Source organism: Pelodiscus sinensis, chromosome 16, assembly GCF_052426305.1.
Source record: "Pelodiscus sinensis isolate ZL-2025 chromosome 16, ASM5242630v1, whole genome shotgun sequence".
NCBI classification, from domain to species: Eukaryota; Metazoa; Chordata; order Testudines; family Trionychidae; genus Pelodiscus; species Pelodiscus sinensis.
In genome coordinates, this window is record NC_143067.1 from 17,944,815 (window position 1) to 17,961,250 (window position 16,436).

The following is a 16,436-nucleotide window of genomic DNA, read 5'->3' on the forward strand; positions in this document are numbered from 1 at the left end:
GCTGGGGCATTAATGACCAACTCCTTAAAGGCATGAGACTCCCACAATTTCCACTAGGGTACATCAAACCTTGAGATGAAGGAAACAGGAACAGCAGGTACACTGGGAAAGATCAATGGCTGTTTTTCCTGATTTTAGCTGGAAATAACACTAGTAAATCTTCCCAAAGATAATGGAGCTCCCAATATGTTATTCCCGCTACCCCCACAATGCTGGAGATTTCCTGACAGCCCATAGACACAAACCAAAAAAGGGATCCTAACTTCTCACTACAGAAAGTTGTTCTTCAGCTTAGTCTGTAGCATTGCTTCTCTAGAGGGCATGCAGAGTTCAGATGGTTCTAGCATTCTCCAATTCACATATTCTTACACCCACTGCCTCCCAGCTCACACGGATTTAAAAAGTTTTGAACTCCCACTTGGAGTAACATATTGTCTATAGTACAGAAGGAAGAGACATATTGGATTTGCACTGACAGCAACACATTTGGGAAAGGTGACACTTTTCCACCAGACATTTGTTCCGCACATACAGTGAAAACACTTTTTTGGGGGTGGGAGAGGGAACCTGACAGATTGTGGGTCAGAGAAGAATGAGCTTGTGGCCAAAATTCATGCAAGCCATTTGGGGACAGATTGTGGCTCAGAAATGCAACCAGCACTGCTGGTCCCACTCTGAGGAGAACAGTAAGGCAGTTCATTTCCCATCCTCCCCCCTCAGGCAGGTACACATGCCAGCTAGATTTAGCCAGTGCATGGAAAGGAATACGCTGCACACTCCCAATCCAAGCAGCAGCGCTGCAGCTGCAGCTTTTGGCTGCTGCTACCACTTTTAAAACTCACTTCTTTTTGAAGCCCCAGTTTGAATAATCTGACTCATCCAAAGCTAAGAACAGGGTCAAAGGTAAATACTCAAGGTGGGCAATGAGAACTGACTAGTCAGTTTCCCTATGGGGCTCAAGTCCCTGCAAAATGTTACAATACGCTGTGTTATAAACACGCAGAAGAACGTTTGAATCAAAATAAAAGGTATTGTCACTGGCACTAAGTCCTGAGAATATTTCTGAACAGTTATGTTTAAAAATATTGAACTTGGGTTTGGGGCCTGCATTGCCCCAACTGTGGCCTTTTCATTGGCAATTGTTCAGTCTAAACTGGATACATGCGGCTTTCTCCCTTTTACGCTCTGACTGTTCCTCATACCCAAATCATTCTGTGAGGCTGCACGAGCCAGTGTTTGACAGCAGAATCTTTTTCATGAGGTGGAACTGTGAGATTTCAAACACCAGACTGTGAAGTGACTACAGGCAACAGGCAGGAGGATGCCAGCTGTTAAGGAGAAGCCTTCACTACTGATTACATTTAAAGAGAAGTTAAAGCAGAAAGTTCCACAAGACTCATCCAGTTCTGGGGAAACTTTACAGATATTTTCAAGGTTTCTTCTGGTAGCTCCTCAGTCAGTAGCTACACAAAAGAATAGGGTGCATAGTTTTTCCAACAGGTAATAATCACTAGATTCTATTAAATGTCAGCCAAAATTAAACAGGCACATTATCAGAGATCAGTGGCAAAACTTCTATCATCCCTTCACTTCTAGGGAAGACACTCCATTTTCCTCTTTAAAACTAATCGTTCTTTGAAAATTTTGTCAGGGGAAACTATGTTACTGGTTTCTACTCAAACCACGCAAAAAATTATCTAGCTATTAAAAAAAACCAGCTATATTATTTTCAGGATAATTGTGCAAGTATTAAACTGCATATGCAACTCAAGTAAATCTATGTGCAAATGCCCCATTTCTTATCCAGCTGCTCTCTAGGGGTGTGGCTAGACTACAGAGTTTTGTCGACAAAAGTGGACTTTTGTCGACAAAACTATACCTGCGTCTACACTACCGCTGAGTTCTGTCGACATAACGTCGACAGAACTCAGCAGTTTTGTCAACGCTGGTAAACCTCATTTTACGAGGCATAACACCTTCTGTCGACAGAAGGTGTTATTGCATGTAGGGTTGTGTCTAGACTACAGGGTTTTGTCGACAAAGCAGCTTGCTTTGTCGACAGAACTGGCTGTAGTCTAGACGCGCTTTGTCGACAGTATCTGTCGACAAAACCCTGTAGTCTAGACGTACCCTCGGATACACAAACCCCCAATCTGTGTGCTCACGGTACAATAAAAGCTCTGTTATTTGACACACAATTAACAAGAAAGCTCAATGAACCGGCATTTCTGATATCCCCAAATACAAATCTTCAGTCTAGCAACTGAGACTAATATACTGCTCAGCACATTATGCAATTGCATATTCTGCACTCCACCCTTACGCAAAAGAGACAGAAGACAAGTAAGCAAGCTGGTATTTATTCCAAAAAAGCAGCTTCCAGGGTGTGTCACAGGATCATTACAGATTCAGCCCAGTCTCCTACCCCTTCTATATCTACCAATGATAACTGATGTTGATAATGATGAGTCTGAGGCACTGCAAGAACCTAAAGTGCCTTCTGAATCAAAGAAAGATTAAATTATGTTCAGTATAACTTTAGCGTTAAATGCATTAGAGATCTGGGTGTGGGCCATGTGCTGCCCATAGTGATGTGAAGTATAAAAAAAAATAACCTTCTGGTTAGAAAATATAACCTATATACTCCTAAGGGAATTCAGGAAACCAACCACTCTGCAGTACAGTACTACTCTTGGGGTACGTCTAGACTACAGGCTTCTGTCGACAGAAGTTTTGTCGACAGATACTGTTGACAAAAGTTCTGACGACAAAGAGCGTCTAGACTACATTGAGTTCTGTCGACAAAGCAAGCTGCTTTGTCGACATGGTAGTGTAGACGCAAAGGACAGTTTACATGCAATAACACCTTCTGTCGACAGAAACTCTGTTGACAGAAGGCGTTATGCCTCGTAAAATGAGGTTTACCAGCATCGACAAAACTGCTGAGTTCTGTCGACGTTATGTCAACAGAACTCAGCGGTAGTGTGGACGCAGGTATAGTTTTGTCGACAAAAGTCCACTTTTGTCGACAAAACCCTGTAGTCTAGACGCACCCTTGGATTGGTGAGTACTTGTGCACTATTTAAAACTTTATTTTATTGTATTCTAGTTATTTAAAAAATGGTGAAGTATTCAATTAACGGCACCCCTCCTTCCCCCCATTCTCCCAACATGCCAGATATAAGAGCTTTTACTGTATTTGCACATAGAGATTCGGGGTGACATTTTCAAAATCCAGAGCCTAAGGGGCTGACAAGACAACAGAAGCCCAAACAATGCTGAATATTAGGCCTCATACATGTTCTCTAAGTCATATTAATGTGTCTTTCTGAGAGTACATGACTGCCTGGGTTAAAATTAAAGTGACTTACTGCACTTGCATCTATAAATTAATGGATTAGTGGGTTAATTGGACTCTTAGCTGTGTTATTTGTTGCAATGAAATTAGCCAGGCTTGCAAAGGCTTTGCAAAGAGTGGGACTATTTTTAATTGTGGGTCTCTAAATTTTGTCCCATGTTACTCTCCCCTTTTTCTTCAGTGCCTCCTTTCCCACTTCTTCCCATTGTATTTCCCTGCTGCTGTTATACCTCATTCTGTTTTGCTTCTTGCATTTTCAGTTCATGGTGATTGGCTGTTACACAGCAGATATACCAATATCCTTTGACTGCTCCAGCATATAAAGACTCACATGGGTCGCCTCTCATGCACAGAATGGCTTAGACGGACTAATAATGGAAGATATTTCATGTGAAAGATGTTGGTTCTAGCATATCCCAGCTCAGTAAACACCAAAAATAGCTAACATTTGATGGATATGTGGTAGTTCATATGAAATTAACTGCTGGTCTCCATTCAATACCCAGGGGAGAGAGCTCTAGCTCACAAAGCAGCTGTGTGGTTTGTGTTGACCATGTCAACAGAGACACCAGGTAGTAATGGGCATAGAGACTGAACTATCCTCCCCTATGCAGAAAAGGTCCCTCCACATCAGGGCTGGAGTACATTGAAGGAAAACTAGTGCTGCCAATGCCAGTGCTGTGGCTGGTGTATGGATCGACAGAGGATTACAGTCTCCAGGGCTGTGAAATCAACATCTCTTACAAGCACTATATTTACAAGAACAAAAGCACTCTTGAGTACTGATGGTATGATTCTGAAGCCTAGAATGAATGCAGTCTTAAATGCAGCTTTCACTTGTTTTTGTTGATTATTTCTAATAGTACTACTTCAAAGGAATTTCATTGTGTTGGAGGGAACTGTTAATTCATGGTAAAGCACTAGATTGGAGAAGTGTGCAATTGGGGAGTTTTAAAGTACAGATTCTTAATTTGAAGTCATCTCAGTGTCAGATACCAGTGCCAACCAACGGATGGCACCATGACACCATACCATCCTTAAGTCTATTTAATCAGATTGCTCTCTGAAAGTTATAAGGGTTTTCCCATGATGCTCCTCATGGTATATATGAGGACTCTGCATTCTGGGCTTAGAGCTGCAGTGTCATTTTGAAAGAAAATAGCCTCATTGCACCCTGGCACTAGGGAACTATTATCATCTGTACTTTACAGTTGAAGAAGTGTCCCATAGAGAAGTTAGGTGTCTTGACCAACGTGACATCTGTAACAGACCTGGAAGTACAACTCCGCTCTCACAACATACAGCTTTAACCACTCAATCCACCCTTCTTTCATAAACTCACTCTCATGTAACAGGACACTGGCAGGTTCACTGTCAACATGGAAAGGGTTCTTCCACTGTCATTAGAAACAGCATCAGCAAGATTCTTAGTTTCTCCCTGCCTGTTTCTTTCAAGTATAAAATGAACTCTCCTGCTCCATGGTCAATACTGAGACCACTTGACTTGGTCTCCTTGGCCTTAGAGCCAGATTTTCAAAAATGCTGTTACCATTCAGGACCTAAATAAAGTGAATGGATTTTTAATGGGCACTCATCTTTTCTACAAATCCAGCCACTTCATGCAGTTGCCTAAACCGGAGGTGTGTGTTTTTGAAAATTTTGCTCTATCTAAAGAGCAGCTGTTTATCAGTAAAAAGAGGGTCATGCACAAGGTGCAGAAATTAACCCTGATTTTTCTGAAGTTCAGTAAGAGCTGGATCTGGTGATCCCTTCTGCAATTATTATTGATTCACTTTACACCAGGTCAGCGTTAATGTCCCACACAGAGAGAGCAAATTAACATTCTAGAAATTCTTACATGAATTTCAAATGGGAAAAAATTACATCCCCATTCCATGTAAATTGCTCTGCTTCCATTCTCCACTCAAAGAAAAAAAATCTTGAAACATCTACTTTAAAAAAAAAAAGGCACACTTGCATTATGTGAACAATTTACAGTTTTTCCAGTACATTGAGAGGGAATTTCTATTTCTCTGCTCCAAATATCACTTTAAGAATTCACTTTCCAGCTAAAACAATGAGGAGTCCTGTGGCGCCTTAAAGACTAACAAATTTATCTGGGCATAACGTTTTGCGGGCTGGAGCCCACTACATCAGATAAGGAAAGTTCCACAGGACTCCTCATTATTTTTGCTGAAACGAACTAAATCTGCTCCCCCTCTGAAACGATCCAGCTGAGAAATGTTATGCCAGCTTGCTGAGCAAAGAAGCAGTGCTGAAGACTCTTTGTAGAAAGGGTATTACATACAAAATAGTAGAAGGAACTTATCTGTTTTAGCACAACTGACTTGTCTATAATTCAAAAGACCACTGCATCCGGCCCCCATTTATTTAGCAACATCAAAATGCAAAACACTAATTTTAGAGAACTATGCTATTTAATGTGATGAAAACATGTTCTGCTCTCAAAAGGTAGAAAGATCCATTATCAGTTTGTTCATTAATGCTTTTTTGGCAACAAAACCCAGAGCGTGTTCACGTTGCAATGTGACAAAAGTCATGAAAAACGCCCAATTTCAGCGACAAAAAACTTCCACCTCCATGAGGGACTTCTATCCCTCCCCCGATCCTTTACTGTTGACAATCATGCAATGTATACTACAGGAGGCATTTTTTTCAAATTTATTGAGCTCCAGGATGTTTCCCACAATGTTAGGCACTCTGGCCAGTGCTTTGAACTCTGCTGGTCAGGTAAACAGACATGCCCCACACCCTGCAAGCTCTGGGAACATTTAAAATTCATTTCCTGCTGGCTGGTTCAGCATGTAGTGCTCTTCATGGCATCTTTTCAGGGAACCAGGAGTGGCTATCGCTCAAGATGCTCTCCTGCTTGGAGTACCCCAGAGCTTATTGGTGTGTGGGGTAGAGAATCGGTGCAAATACAACTGCGAGTGACCGGTAGGAACTGGGACACGTAAACCACACTACTCAAGCTCTGATAGAAATGTAGCCGTGTTAGTCTGGTGCAGCTGAAACCAAAAACAGGACTGTGTAGCACTTTAAAGACTAACAAGATGGTTTATTAGGTGATGAGCTTTCGTGGAAGTGGGTCTGGCCCACGAAAGCTCATCACCTAATAAACTATCTTGTTAGTCTTTAAAGTACTCAAGCTCTGTGAGAGGAGGGGTATGAGGGAGATACCCTGCAATGCAGGGTCAAGATAAAGGAACTTTGGCAGTCGCACTAGAAGGCGAAGGAGACAAACCACCAGCTTGGTGCTGCACCCACAACACGCTGTTTTTATAAAGAACTGGATGCAATGCTGCATGGGAGCCTCACAGCCACAGGCAAGGTCCCTGAGGATACTTTGCATAGCACAAAGTCAGCAGACAAAGGACTTGACCAGACCAGGAAGAAGAAGCTCTTGGTGAAGCGGCAGAAGCAGACAAGGAGGCAGGACTCACTGCAGCAGGCACCCAGGAACTGCTCTCAAGTTCCAAGGTTCAAGTTGCGTCTCCGCAGCAGCTGGAGTTGGAACATAAAACAAGGAAAGGGATGCAAGGGAAGTTTTTCTATTGAAGCAGGATGGAGGGGGGAGAGGCGGTGACCAAAGGCTATAACCAGAGCTGGCTAAGCCCTGCCTGGGTCTGTGTCGTATCCAAACAGGGCATTGATGTACACAGAGATATCAAAAGAATCTTGCAGGGAGATGCTGTCGAAGCTTTTCCTGAGGTACTTATTAAATTTCTCACTTGGGCTACATCTGAACTATATCCCTTTTTCGATAAAGGGATGTAAATTAGATGTATTGAAATTGTAAATGAAGCCGGGATTTGAATTTTCCGCGCTTCATTTACATAACGGCAGCCTGGTAGGTTACAGGATCTTTTGAAATGGGGCATTTCTGTCGAAGGATCCCCATCTTGACTGTGGTTTTTTTTGAAAAGCAACTTTTCAAAAAAAAAAAAAAAAAAGCCACATCCGCCATTATGTGAATGAAGTGCGGGAAATTCAAATCCTGGCCTCATTTACAATTTCGATACCTGTAATTTACATCCTTTATCGAAAAATGGATGTAGTTTAGATGTACCCTGAGATTCAATGGCGGGGCTGCTGTTTCCTCGTACCCGTGGTACAACACGCTCTCTAACCATTCCTCATGCTGTGCTGTCAGAACCAAGGCGTCACAGAGTTTGGCTGCATAAGAAGCGGGGTGTTATCTGCACCCAGAAGCAGAGCCCAAGTTTGCCTGTTATCCTTCAGCAGGGAGATGTCAGCCAGTGTTATGACAGCCTGTGGACCAGTGGAGGATTATTACAATTGTTTCCATGTACACCTGCTGCACAACCAAGGACTGTACTTTCTTGTGCTCTCATACCCAACACTTCTTCTCCCACATCCCCCATTTTTAAAAGGTTACTATGATCAGAATGCCTGGAGAGAACTGTGTTTGCCTCTAGGGTAACAGGGAAAGTGGCCCATTTAGTTCAGAGAAGTGCATGTTAGTAAAATGTTTCAATCTTCATCAGGAACAGTACAGTCACTCTATTGTTAATGGTTACTTTTCCAGACCAAACCTTGAAAAGCAGACATACTTCCCCACTGACAGGCTCCATCAACTCAGGAGAAGACCATGAAGGACCTAGAGAAGGATGCTTTGCAATATTCAATGCTCCAAATCAAATAAAGGGAGGAAAGATGGGTCAGGGAGATGAAAGCTAGAACAGAAGCCACTGACTGCATGCTAAAGTGCATGGAAGACCAAACTGAGATGCTGAAGTCTATAATGAAAATGCAGAGTGAACAGAACCAAAAGGCTTCCTTGGCAACACATTCAGAATGCTTTAACCAGCATTAAACCAGCAACGCTCCCTCTATGCCCACATACTCCTTTTCAGTGTCTGGTAATGGGTTTTTTACCAGCACACTCTACTACCTGTCACAGCAGCTGTGACTTTAACAGCTGGATGTTAACACAATTATGAGGTTTTCCAATAGCCCTTGCCCTCCCTTACCATCAAGTGTTCACCTTATATGTGTGGCTGTGATTGAAAGGGATCAAGAAAGACAAAACTGATATAGGTTTCAATGAGTTTATTGTGTGACACACAACCCACCCCAATCACACCAGCCCCTGTGGAAGCCTGTAGCATCCCTTGGTTTCATGGGAATTCCTTGCTCAGCATGAGTAGTGAGAGAAGGCAGGAAAGTAACCCCAAAACACAGAAATGTCAGTGCCCCTCATTGTCAGAGTGGTTCCTCTGAGCCTCCCTGATACTGATGGCCACCCTATGATAACCCAAGTGTCTGGCTGATCAAACTGCACAGCCAGGTGCTGTTCCTCAGTACTCCACCCACATCCAAACACTTCACCCTTACTCTCACACAAATTATGTAAGCAACAGTATGCAGCCACCATCATGGGAATATGATTCTCCATATGGTCCAGCCTGCCACAGAGAAACCTCCATCTCCCTTTCAATCTGCCAAAGACACATTCAACAAGCAGGCAACATCAGCTTAGCTAGTTGTTGCACCACGTCTCACTGCTATCCAGGTGCCCCATGTAAGGCTTCATGAGCCAGATTTCTAAGGGGTAAGCAACATCACCTAGGACCACTATGGGCATTTCCACATCCCCCTACTGTACTTTTGTGGTCTGGAAAGAAAGTCCCCACCTGTAGCTTTCTGTATAGTCCAATGTTCCTGAAGATGTGTGCATTGTGCACCTTTCTAGACCACCTTGCATTTGTCTGTGAAATGCCCACGGTGATCTACAAGCACCTGATGCACCATGGAGAAGTACCTCCTCTGATTGATGTACTCTCTGGCAAGATGGCGGTGGCGCTATAATGGGAATGTGGGGGCCATCGATTGCCCCACCACAGTTTGGAAAGCCCATGTCAAGAAAAGCCAACCACTATGTCATCCCCTTTTCACAGAGGCAGTCCTACGCAGCAAAATGCAATTTATTGTCCTGCACACATGCATGAGTTCTGCCCCAAAAGTAGACTTCCCCACCCCAAACTGATCTGCAGTTGAACGGTAGCAACCAGCAGTCGCCAGTTCCACAAAGCAATCACAACACGCTTCTCTACCAAGACAGTAGCTCTCATTCGGGTGTCCTTGCACTGCAGTTCAGGGGCCAGCTCATTACACAACTTCAGGAAGGTTGCTTTATACAACCAAAAGTTCTATTGGCACTGCTCTTCATCCCACATCTGCATGTTGATGCCATCCCACCATTTAGTGCTGGTTTTCCTAGCCCAAAAGCGATGCTCTACTCTTCATTGGTGGTCACAGAGCAGCCAAGTCACTGCTGTCCATATCACTCACACTGTTGCCCGCATCCGAGTCTTCTTCCTCTGCCGCTAAGTTCTCTGCTGCCATGTGTGATGTTCTAAGCACATTGAACACAGCATAGGTGAGATATCTACAATCTGTGATTTCTCACAGATGCGCAAGTGCACAGCAAGGACTTACAGTAGGACTATCAGTGTCAAACAACACAAAAGTAAGCCACGAGCAATCTGGGAAGCAAAGAGATGGCTGACGATGGGTTTTTCACATTCCCAAAATGTGTTGTGCTACACTGGAAGTTCCCACAGTGCCTAACAACTGAAGGTGATACTAGGCACTGTGGGATGCATATCCACATTGCTTTGCTCTTTCCGTCAACGTGGGAGATAATATGGACATAATATGCTGACAGAGTGGCAGTGTAAATATTATTTAGTGACTCTTTTTGGCGACTTTTGTTTGGCGACAGCACTTTCATCATCAAAACTTTCCAGTGTAGACATAGCCTTAGAGTAGCCTTCCAACACAGTTTTAAGCCTTTGATAAAAAACAGCTTTAAGCCAACAGAATTCTGTCAAATCAACATGTGGTAGCAATTTATCCAACATGTATTGCCATCTTTCTACTCCTCACCTAAGTCATGGTTGTCAGATTTATTATACAATAAACAAAGGTAAAACATAAGTCGTCTTTAAAAAAAAACCTTAAAATACAAAGCTAATTTTTCTTTGTGCCAATTACTCATTATGGTAATATACAGGGCTCAACAAATCAGTGAATCTACTCGCCCATGGCAAGTAGATTTCAGCCGGTCACCCGGTTTACCGGCAGCACACGCATGCCCAATGCGGGTCTTGCGCATGCGCAGTGCGGGGCTGGCAATTAGATTTTGCCACAGTTTGTCAAGCCCTGGTAATATAGGCTGCTAGTTATGGAGAACAAACCTTTGGCAATTTTTCAAGAAATCTACATGCAACTGGCATCCAAATAACTTTTCTTATTTTAAATAAGGTCTTAACTTGCTTTATTTTTCTCATCTATATATAAATGCATACCTATGAATACATTAGTATTCACTTCCTTTGTGAGTCTTTTTGGCATCACAATGGTATTCACAAACTATAAACAGCTTTATGAATTATGTAAGCACCAAACCACATATTGAAATTCTACAATAGGCTGGATGGAAATTTTCTTCTGGAAGTGGTGTATCCTTAAATGTATTGCAGAATAACCATTTGTTTGCTGGAGGCATATTTCTCCATCTATAGTATTAAGAAGTTTCAATACTAGCATCTGCTATTTGGCTCTGAGCCTAAACCTCCCACACACGCACCTTCAGAATGTGATTTTATGTATGTAACATCTCACCGGTTCCTTATATGTCTGTAATCTGTTCTTTCCAAACAAGCATATCAAAACACTGCAGTGGGATTTGTAGAAATGTTGCAATATTTCTCTAAAACTTCCAACCTAAAACTAAGACATATACCAAAACATAACTGATTTTGTTTATAAAAGTGCAGGTCAGACTGGAAATGAATTTTATCAGCTAAAAGCACTCACAAGATTGGTTATAAAAATATCCTGTGTTTCTTTCTTGTTTAGATGCCAACATTTATACAATTAAGGATTTGCAAGGGCCAAACACATCTGCCAACAAAACAAACGTTTGCTATATTCTAGATAAGATAATGACAAGCACAGGAGTTCAACAATCAGCTTTTTTTTTCTTTTATTCTAAAGAAGAAAACAAGTATGTGTTGTAGAAAACACTGAGTAGGATTTATAGCTATGCAAAACTACAGCATCTCATGAGGCTGGGGAAACAGAGATTTAACATGTTTTTTTATAAGGATAGATGAAAATTGACAGACTGAATCACTACTACAATATATAATACAAAGGACTGAGTTTGTTGTCCTTAGGTTGATTTCAATTAAACTCCTCAAGGAATACTGTGCTACTTAATGTGAATAACAAAATAGTATTTACAAATATTTTGCCCCGAATCAAGTTTGAATAGGGGGTGATTTTGCAGCCCTTATTCATGCTAGGAAATACTTTACACCAGGAGCATTGGGCCATGCCCCACACATGCACCTCTTGCCCAGGAACCTGTGGAGTTTGTCAGCTCCCTAGGGTTCTCTCCCCCCCCCCCCCCGCCGCCTCCACTCACACACATTCCTAGTCCTGTGTCACACTCAGCTCCCAACATATAATTGTATGATTTCACTCACACACACTCCTCTCTCTCTCACACACACACACACACACACACACACACACACACACACACAGTCTTGTCTCTGTCATGCTCATCTCCCAACACATGCTGGTATTATTGTTGTTACTAGTTGGCACTTCTTGCAATGCACATATAGTCTGTAATTGTATTCTTTCAAAGTGTTATTTTAGTGCTCTTTGGTCTATGTATTTCATAAATTTTATTTCTTACACTTACATTTAATTCTTTGAGTAGTCAGTCTAAAATGCCTAACTTGTCCTAGCTCATGGGTTCCCAAACGGGGGGGGGGGGGGGAGGGGTGAAGAAATTCCAGGAGGGGCACAAGGCGACCCAGCCTCCCTCCCCCATCAAGTTTTGCTGTCCTGTTCCTTTTTTCGCTCAACAAGTTTTGTTGCTATTGGGGGTGGGGGACATGGGGGTTTTTCAAAAATAAAAAGGGGGGCATTATACCAAAAAGTTTGGGAACCCCTGTCCTAGCTGGAGTCATTATCCACACAATAACGGTTTAAAAATATATATTACATTTTGTTTCTACTGGTGGTGCACATCCACACATCCCTCAGTGCACAGAACAAAATGTACTGCTCACCTGGATGAAAAAAGTAAGAGGGAACATGCCAGCAGTGCAGGCGCAAGTGTCAAGTAGATCTTGTCGTCGGGGACGGAGGGAGGAGGGGGCATTGTCTGTTCTGCCCAGAACTGCTGAAAGGGCCTGTCTTTCTATTTCCAGTCCTGTGACATGGTCTCAGTGCGACTCCCCCCAGAACCTGAGCGTGGCCAAGGTAAGCTGGGAGGATCGGGCCCAGAACGATCTGACTGCCCTTCTAGCCTGCTGGATTCCTGGCTCTTTCACGACTGGCGGAGACTCCACCTGAAGGCAGCGGGACTGCCCTTTTGTTGCATCAGAACTTGCAACATGTATCAGAATAACCCTGTCTTTTTTGGAGAGTGAAAACATGGCAACATGTCGGCCAAAGCCCTGGGCACCCAGCTCTGCAGACACCCAGGCCGTCTCCTCGAAGGCATTAGGCAGATCACATCCCAAGTAATCCCTCGGCACAGCTCCCCGCGGTCCTAGCCAGAGCCCGATAGAGCAGCGCCTGATCCCCACGGGGAGCCCCGCTGACACCGCCCCTTCCCCTTGTCCCTCCTGCAGCCGACTCCCGGAGCATCCTCCCGCAGAGCCCAGCCCGGGGAGGGCGCAGATCCGGGCTTCACAGCCCATCTGGGGCTCGGCTGGGAGCCCCACGCGAGGGAGCGTCCCTGCGCGCCGGGCTGGGCTGTGCGCCCGGGGACCCAAGCCGCAGCTCGCTGCAGGAGGGGCCGCGCTCCCCTCCGCCACCCCCGCAGTCTCCCTCGCGGGCAGCGGCTGCCGGCCCCCGGGGAAGCCGCCTCCAGCGCTTCCTCCCCAAACTTCCCGTGCGCCCCGCACAAAGCGGCGCCGACGCATCCCCGCAGGCCGGGCTGGGGGCGGCCCCCGCACTCACGCAGAAGCGCTCCAGGTCGGTGGCTGCCATGGCCGGCGCGGGGGAGCCTGGTGCGGGTCTCTCGCCCTGCCGGAGCCCCGCGCGTCTCCCCGGATCGATGCAGCTGAATGAATCCAATATGGCCACTTCCTGGAAACTCCCCTCCGCCGGCTGGCGAGGCCCGGGGGAGCCGCCCCGCGCCTGGGGGGGAGCCAGCGAGGGACGGGGCTCGGGGCCGCCGCCAAGGCACCCTCCCCCGCGCCCCGTCAGCCTGCGGCTCCTCCGCCAAAGGGGCCGGGGGCTGCGGGGGCAGCGGCTGTGCCGGCCCGCGGGGGGACGCCGGGAGTTGTAGTCCCGCCTGCGCGGAGCCGGTGCCCCGCTGGACACCGGGGAATGTTTGCAACGGGGCGGGCGCGACCAGCCCCTCAGTGCCCGAGCTGCGAGGGCGCAGCGCCGCCTTCCCCGGGGGAGCCCCGGCGAGCACGGAGGGAGCGAGGGCTGGGGCTGAGCCAGGCAGGGCTGTAACACGGGGCTGGCTCTCCAGCGCCCCGCATGACGGGAGGGACCGTGCTCCCGCCACGGCCCGCTGGAGGCGCGAAGGAGGGTCTCGGCGCGTCGCTGACAGGTGACTAACCAGGCCTGCCAGGAGGGGAAGGAGTCTGGTCACCTCACGGAGAAGGGCGGGGCCGCAGCGTCAGGCTTTCCGCCAGGATGCCCACTGCATCTTGTCTTGCGAGATGGTAAATTGTTTGGAGCATGGATAGTGGTGGCTTGCACAGGGCTTTATATCAACAGCATCCGAATTCTGTCATGGGCAGGGCTGGTAGCACAACCTGATACTAAGGCTGCCCAGCACATCCCATTATAAGGCCTGAGTTTTCTGTGGCTTACGACTTTGTCAAACTTTAACCACTGAGGCTCAAGCTTTTTATTCCTTATTTACTTCCCACCTTCCATTTTCTGCAACAAAGGAAGCAGGGAGGGGACAATTCTCCCCATTTGTAGAGGACCTAATTTTTAAAAAACAGCCAGATATCCTGTGGCATCTTGAAGACTTAAGATTTGGGCATAAACTTTAGTGAGTAAAAAACATTTCATTGGATGCATCTGACACAATGGTTTTTAATGCCCAAATTAATCCATTAGTCTTTAAGGTGCCACAGAACGCCTTGCTGTTTTTGCAGATACAGACTAATGCAGTTATTAATTTTGTAAACATTACATTTCATGTAGATTATCAGCTCTCTCTGTTGCACGCCTAGCATATGTTTGGGTGCTTGAGAGTAAATAATTATGTACCCACAAAATCACACCAATATCAGCAGTGTCTTTTAAACAATAATAGCTTCTTTAGTACCTTCCATAAGAGGATCCAAAATGCTTTATGGACATTACTGAACTAATATTCAGAAACCCCTCAATCTCCCCTCCAGTTAAGCACGATAGTATCAACACTAGTGAAGCTTTTACAGACCTGAGCTCTCAGTCAATGAACAAATTAAAACTGAAATCACTGTTGGTTCCATTGCTATCTAAGGGTACATCTAGACTACATGCCTCTGTCGCCAGAGGCATATAGATTAGGCTACCAGACATAGGAAAATGAAGCGGCGATTTAAATAATTGCCGCTTCATTTAAATTTACATGGCTGCCGCGCTGAGCCGACAAACAGCTGATCAGCTGTTTGTCGGCTCAGCACGATAGTCTGGATGCGCGGGTGACGACATCAAAGGTATTTGTCGACCACCCAGGTAAACCTCATCCCAGGAGGCATACCTGGGTGGTCGACAAATACCTTTGATGTCGACACCCGCGCGTCCAGACTATCGCGCTGAGCCGACAAACAGCTGATCAGCTGTTTGTCGGCTCAGCGCGGCAGCCATGTAAATTTAAATGAAGCAGCAATTATTTAAATCGCCGCTTCATTTTCCTATGTCTGGTAGCCTAATCTACATGCCTCTGGCGACAGAGGCATGTAGTCTAGACATACCCTAACTCACAGTGACCTTGTACTCCCTCCAGCCTTTCATTTTGTACCTATATCAGTTGTGGATAACCTGTGGCTTGCAAGTTGAATGTGTGGTCTGCAAGACACTTTGTTTACCATTGCTCACATGTAGGATTGCCAGATTCTGCTAGTTTCCATCCATATCGATTTCCCTTACAGATAAGGGGAAAAAGTTGACATGAATATAAAGTAGACATGAACATAAAGCAAGGACACAGGAAGTGAGGTGCATGCTGATTGCAAATACAACATTGACTGTGAAAGCTGTGCACTCCCTCTGCACCAATCAAAGTGCTGCTGTGGTTCAATCAGCTTACCCCGCAAACTACCCTATCCTGGGAGACCACCTTGGGTATGATAATCTTGCAGCCCACAGAGATGAAGAAGGCTACTAATGCAGCCCACGCACTGTCCTAAGTTGCCCATTGCTGACTTAGGTTGTATGCTCTTTGGAGAGTGACCATCTTTGTGTTATGTGTGTTACATGTGTTATCTGAACCTGATTGGAGCCTCTGGATACTACCACAATATAAATATCAATAATGAGGTAGTGTTAGATTACAGGCAGTCCCCGGGTTACATACAAGATAGGGACTGTAGGTTTGTTCTTAAGTTGAATCTGTATGTAAGTCGGAAATGGCATCCAGATTCAGCCGCTGCTGAAACTGACCGCCAGGTCTGACTTACATACAGAATCAACTTAAGAACCCCAAGCGTCCCCAAGTCAGCTGCTGCTGAAACTGATCAGCAGCTGATTCCAGGAAGCCCGGGGCAGAGCAACTCTGCCTCGGGCTTCCTGTAGTCAGCGCTGGTCAGTTTCAGCAGCAGCTGACTTGGGGACGCCTGGGGCAGAGCAGATGGGGTACTGCTGGGTTGCTCCAGTAGCGCCGCTCCTCGGCACTACTGGACCAACCCAGCAGCACCCCATCTGCTCTGCCCCAGGCGTCCTGATTAAGCCACTGCTGAAACTGACCAGAGCCCAGAGCGGCAGCGCCCCAGCTGCTCTGCCACAGGCGTCCGGAGAAAAGCCTAGTCTGCTGGGGGAGGGGGGGCGC

The 16,436-nt window shown here is 45.6% G+C and overlaps 1 protein-coding gene across 4 annotated transcripts in view; it reads right to left on the reverse strand.

Annotated features, from left to right (window-relative positions):
- Positions 1–13,909, reverse strand: part of SEPTIN8 (septin 8) — an 89,309-nt gene extending 75,400 nt beyond the window's left edge. The window contains exon 1 of one of the 4 annotated variants that reach the window (XM_089769506.1): positions 13,394–13,909. In XM_089769506.1, the coding sequence (XP_089625632.1) occupies positions 13,394–13,423 (30 nt within the window). In that variant the 5' untranslated portion in view covers positions 13,424–13,909. Of the gene's footprint in view, positions 1–12,495; positions 12,927–13,393 lie in introns of those variants that run through there. The other 3 variants (XM_075900342.2, XM_075900341.2, XM_089769505.1) reach the window with 3 other exon arrangements.
- Between the last annotated feature and the right edge of the window lie 2,527 nt (positions 13,910–16,436).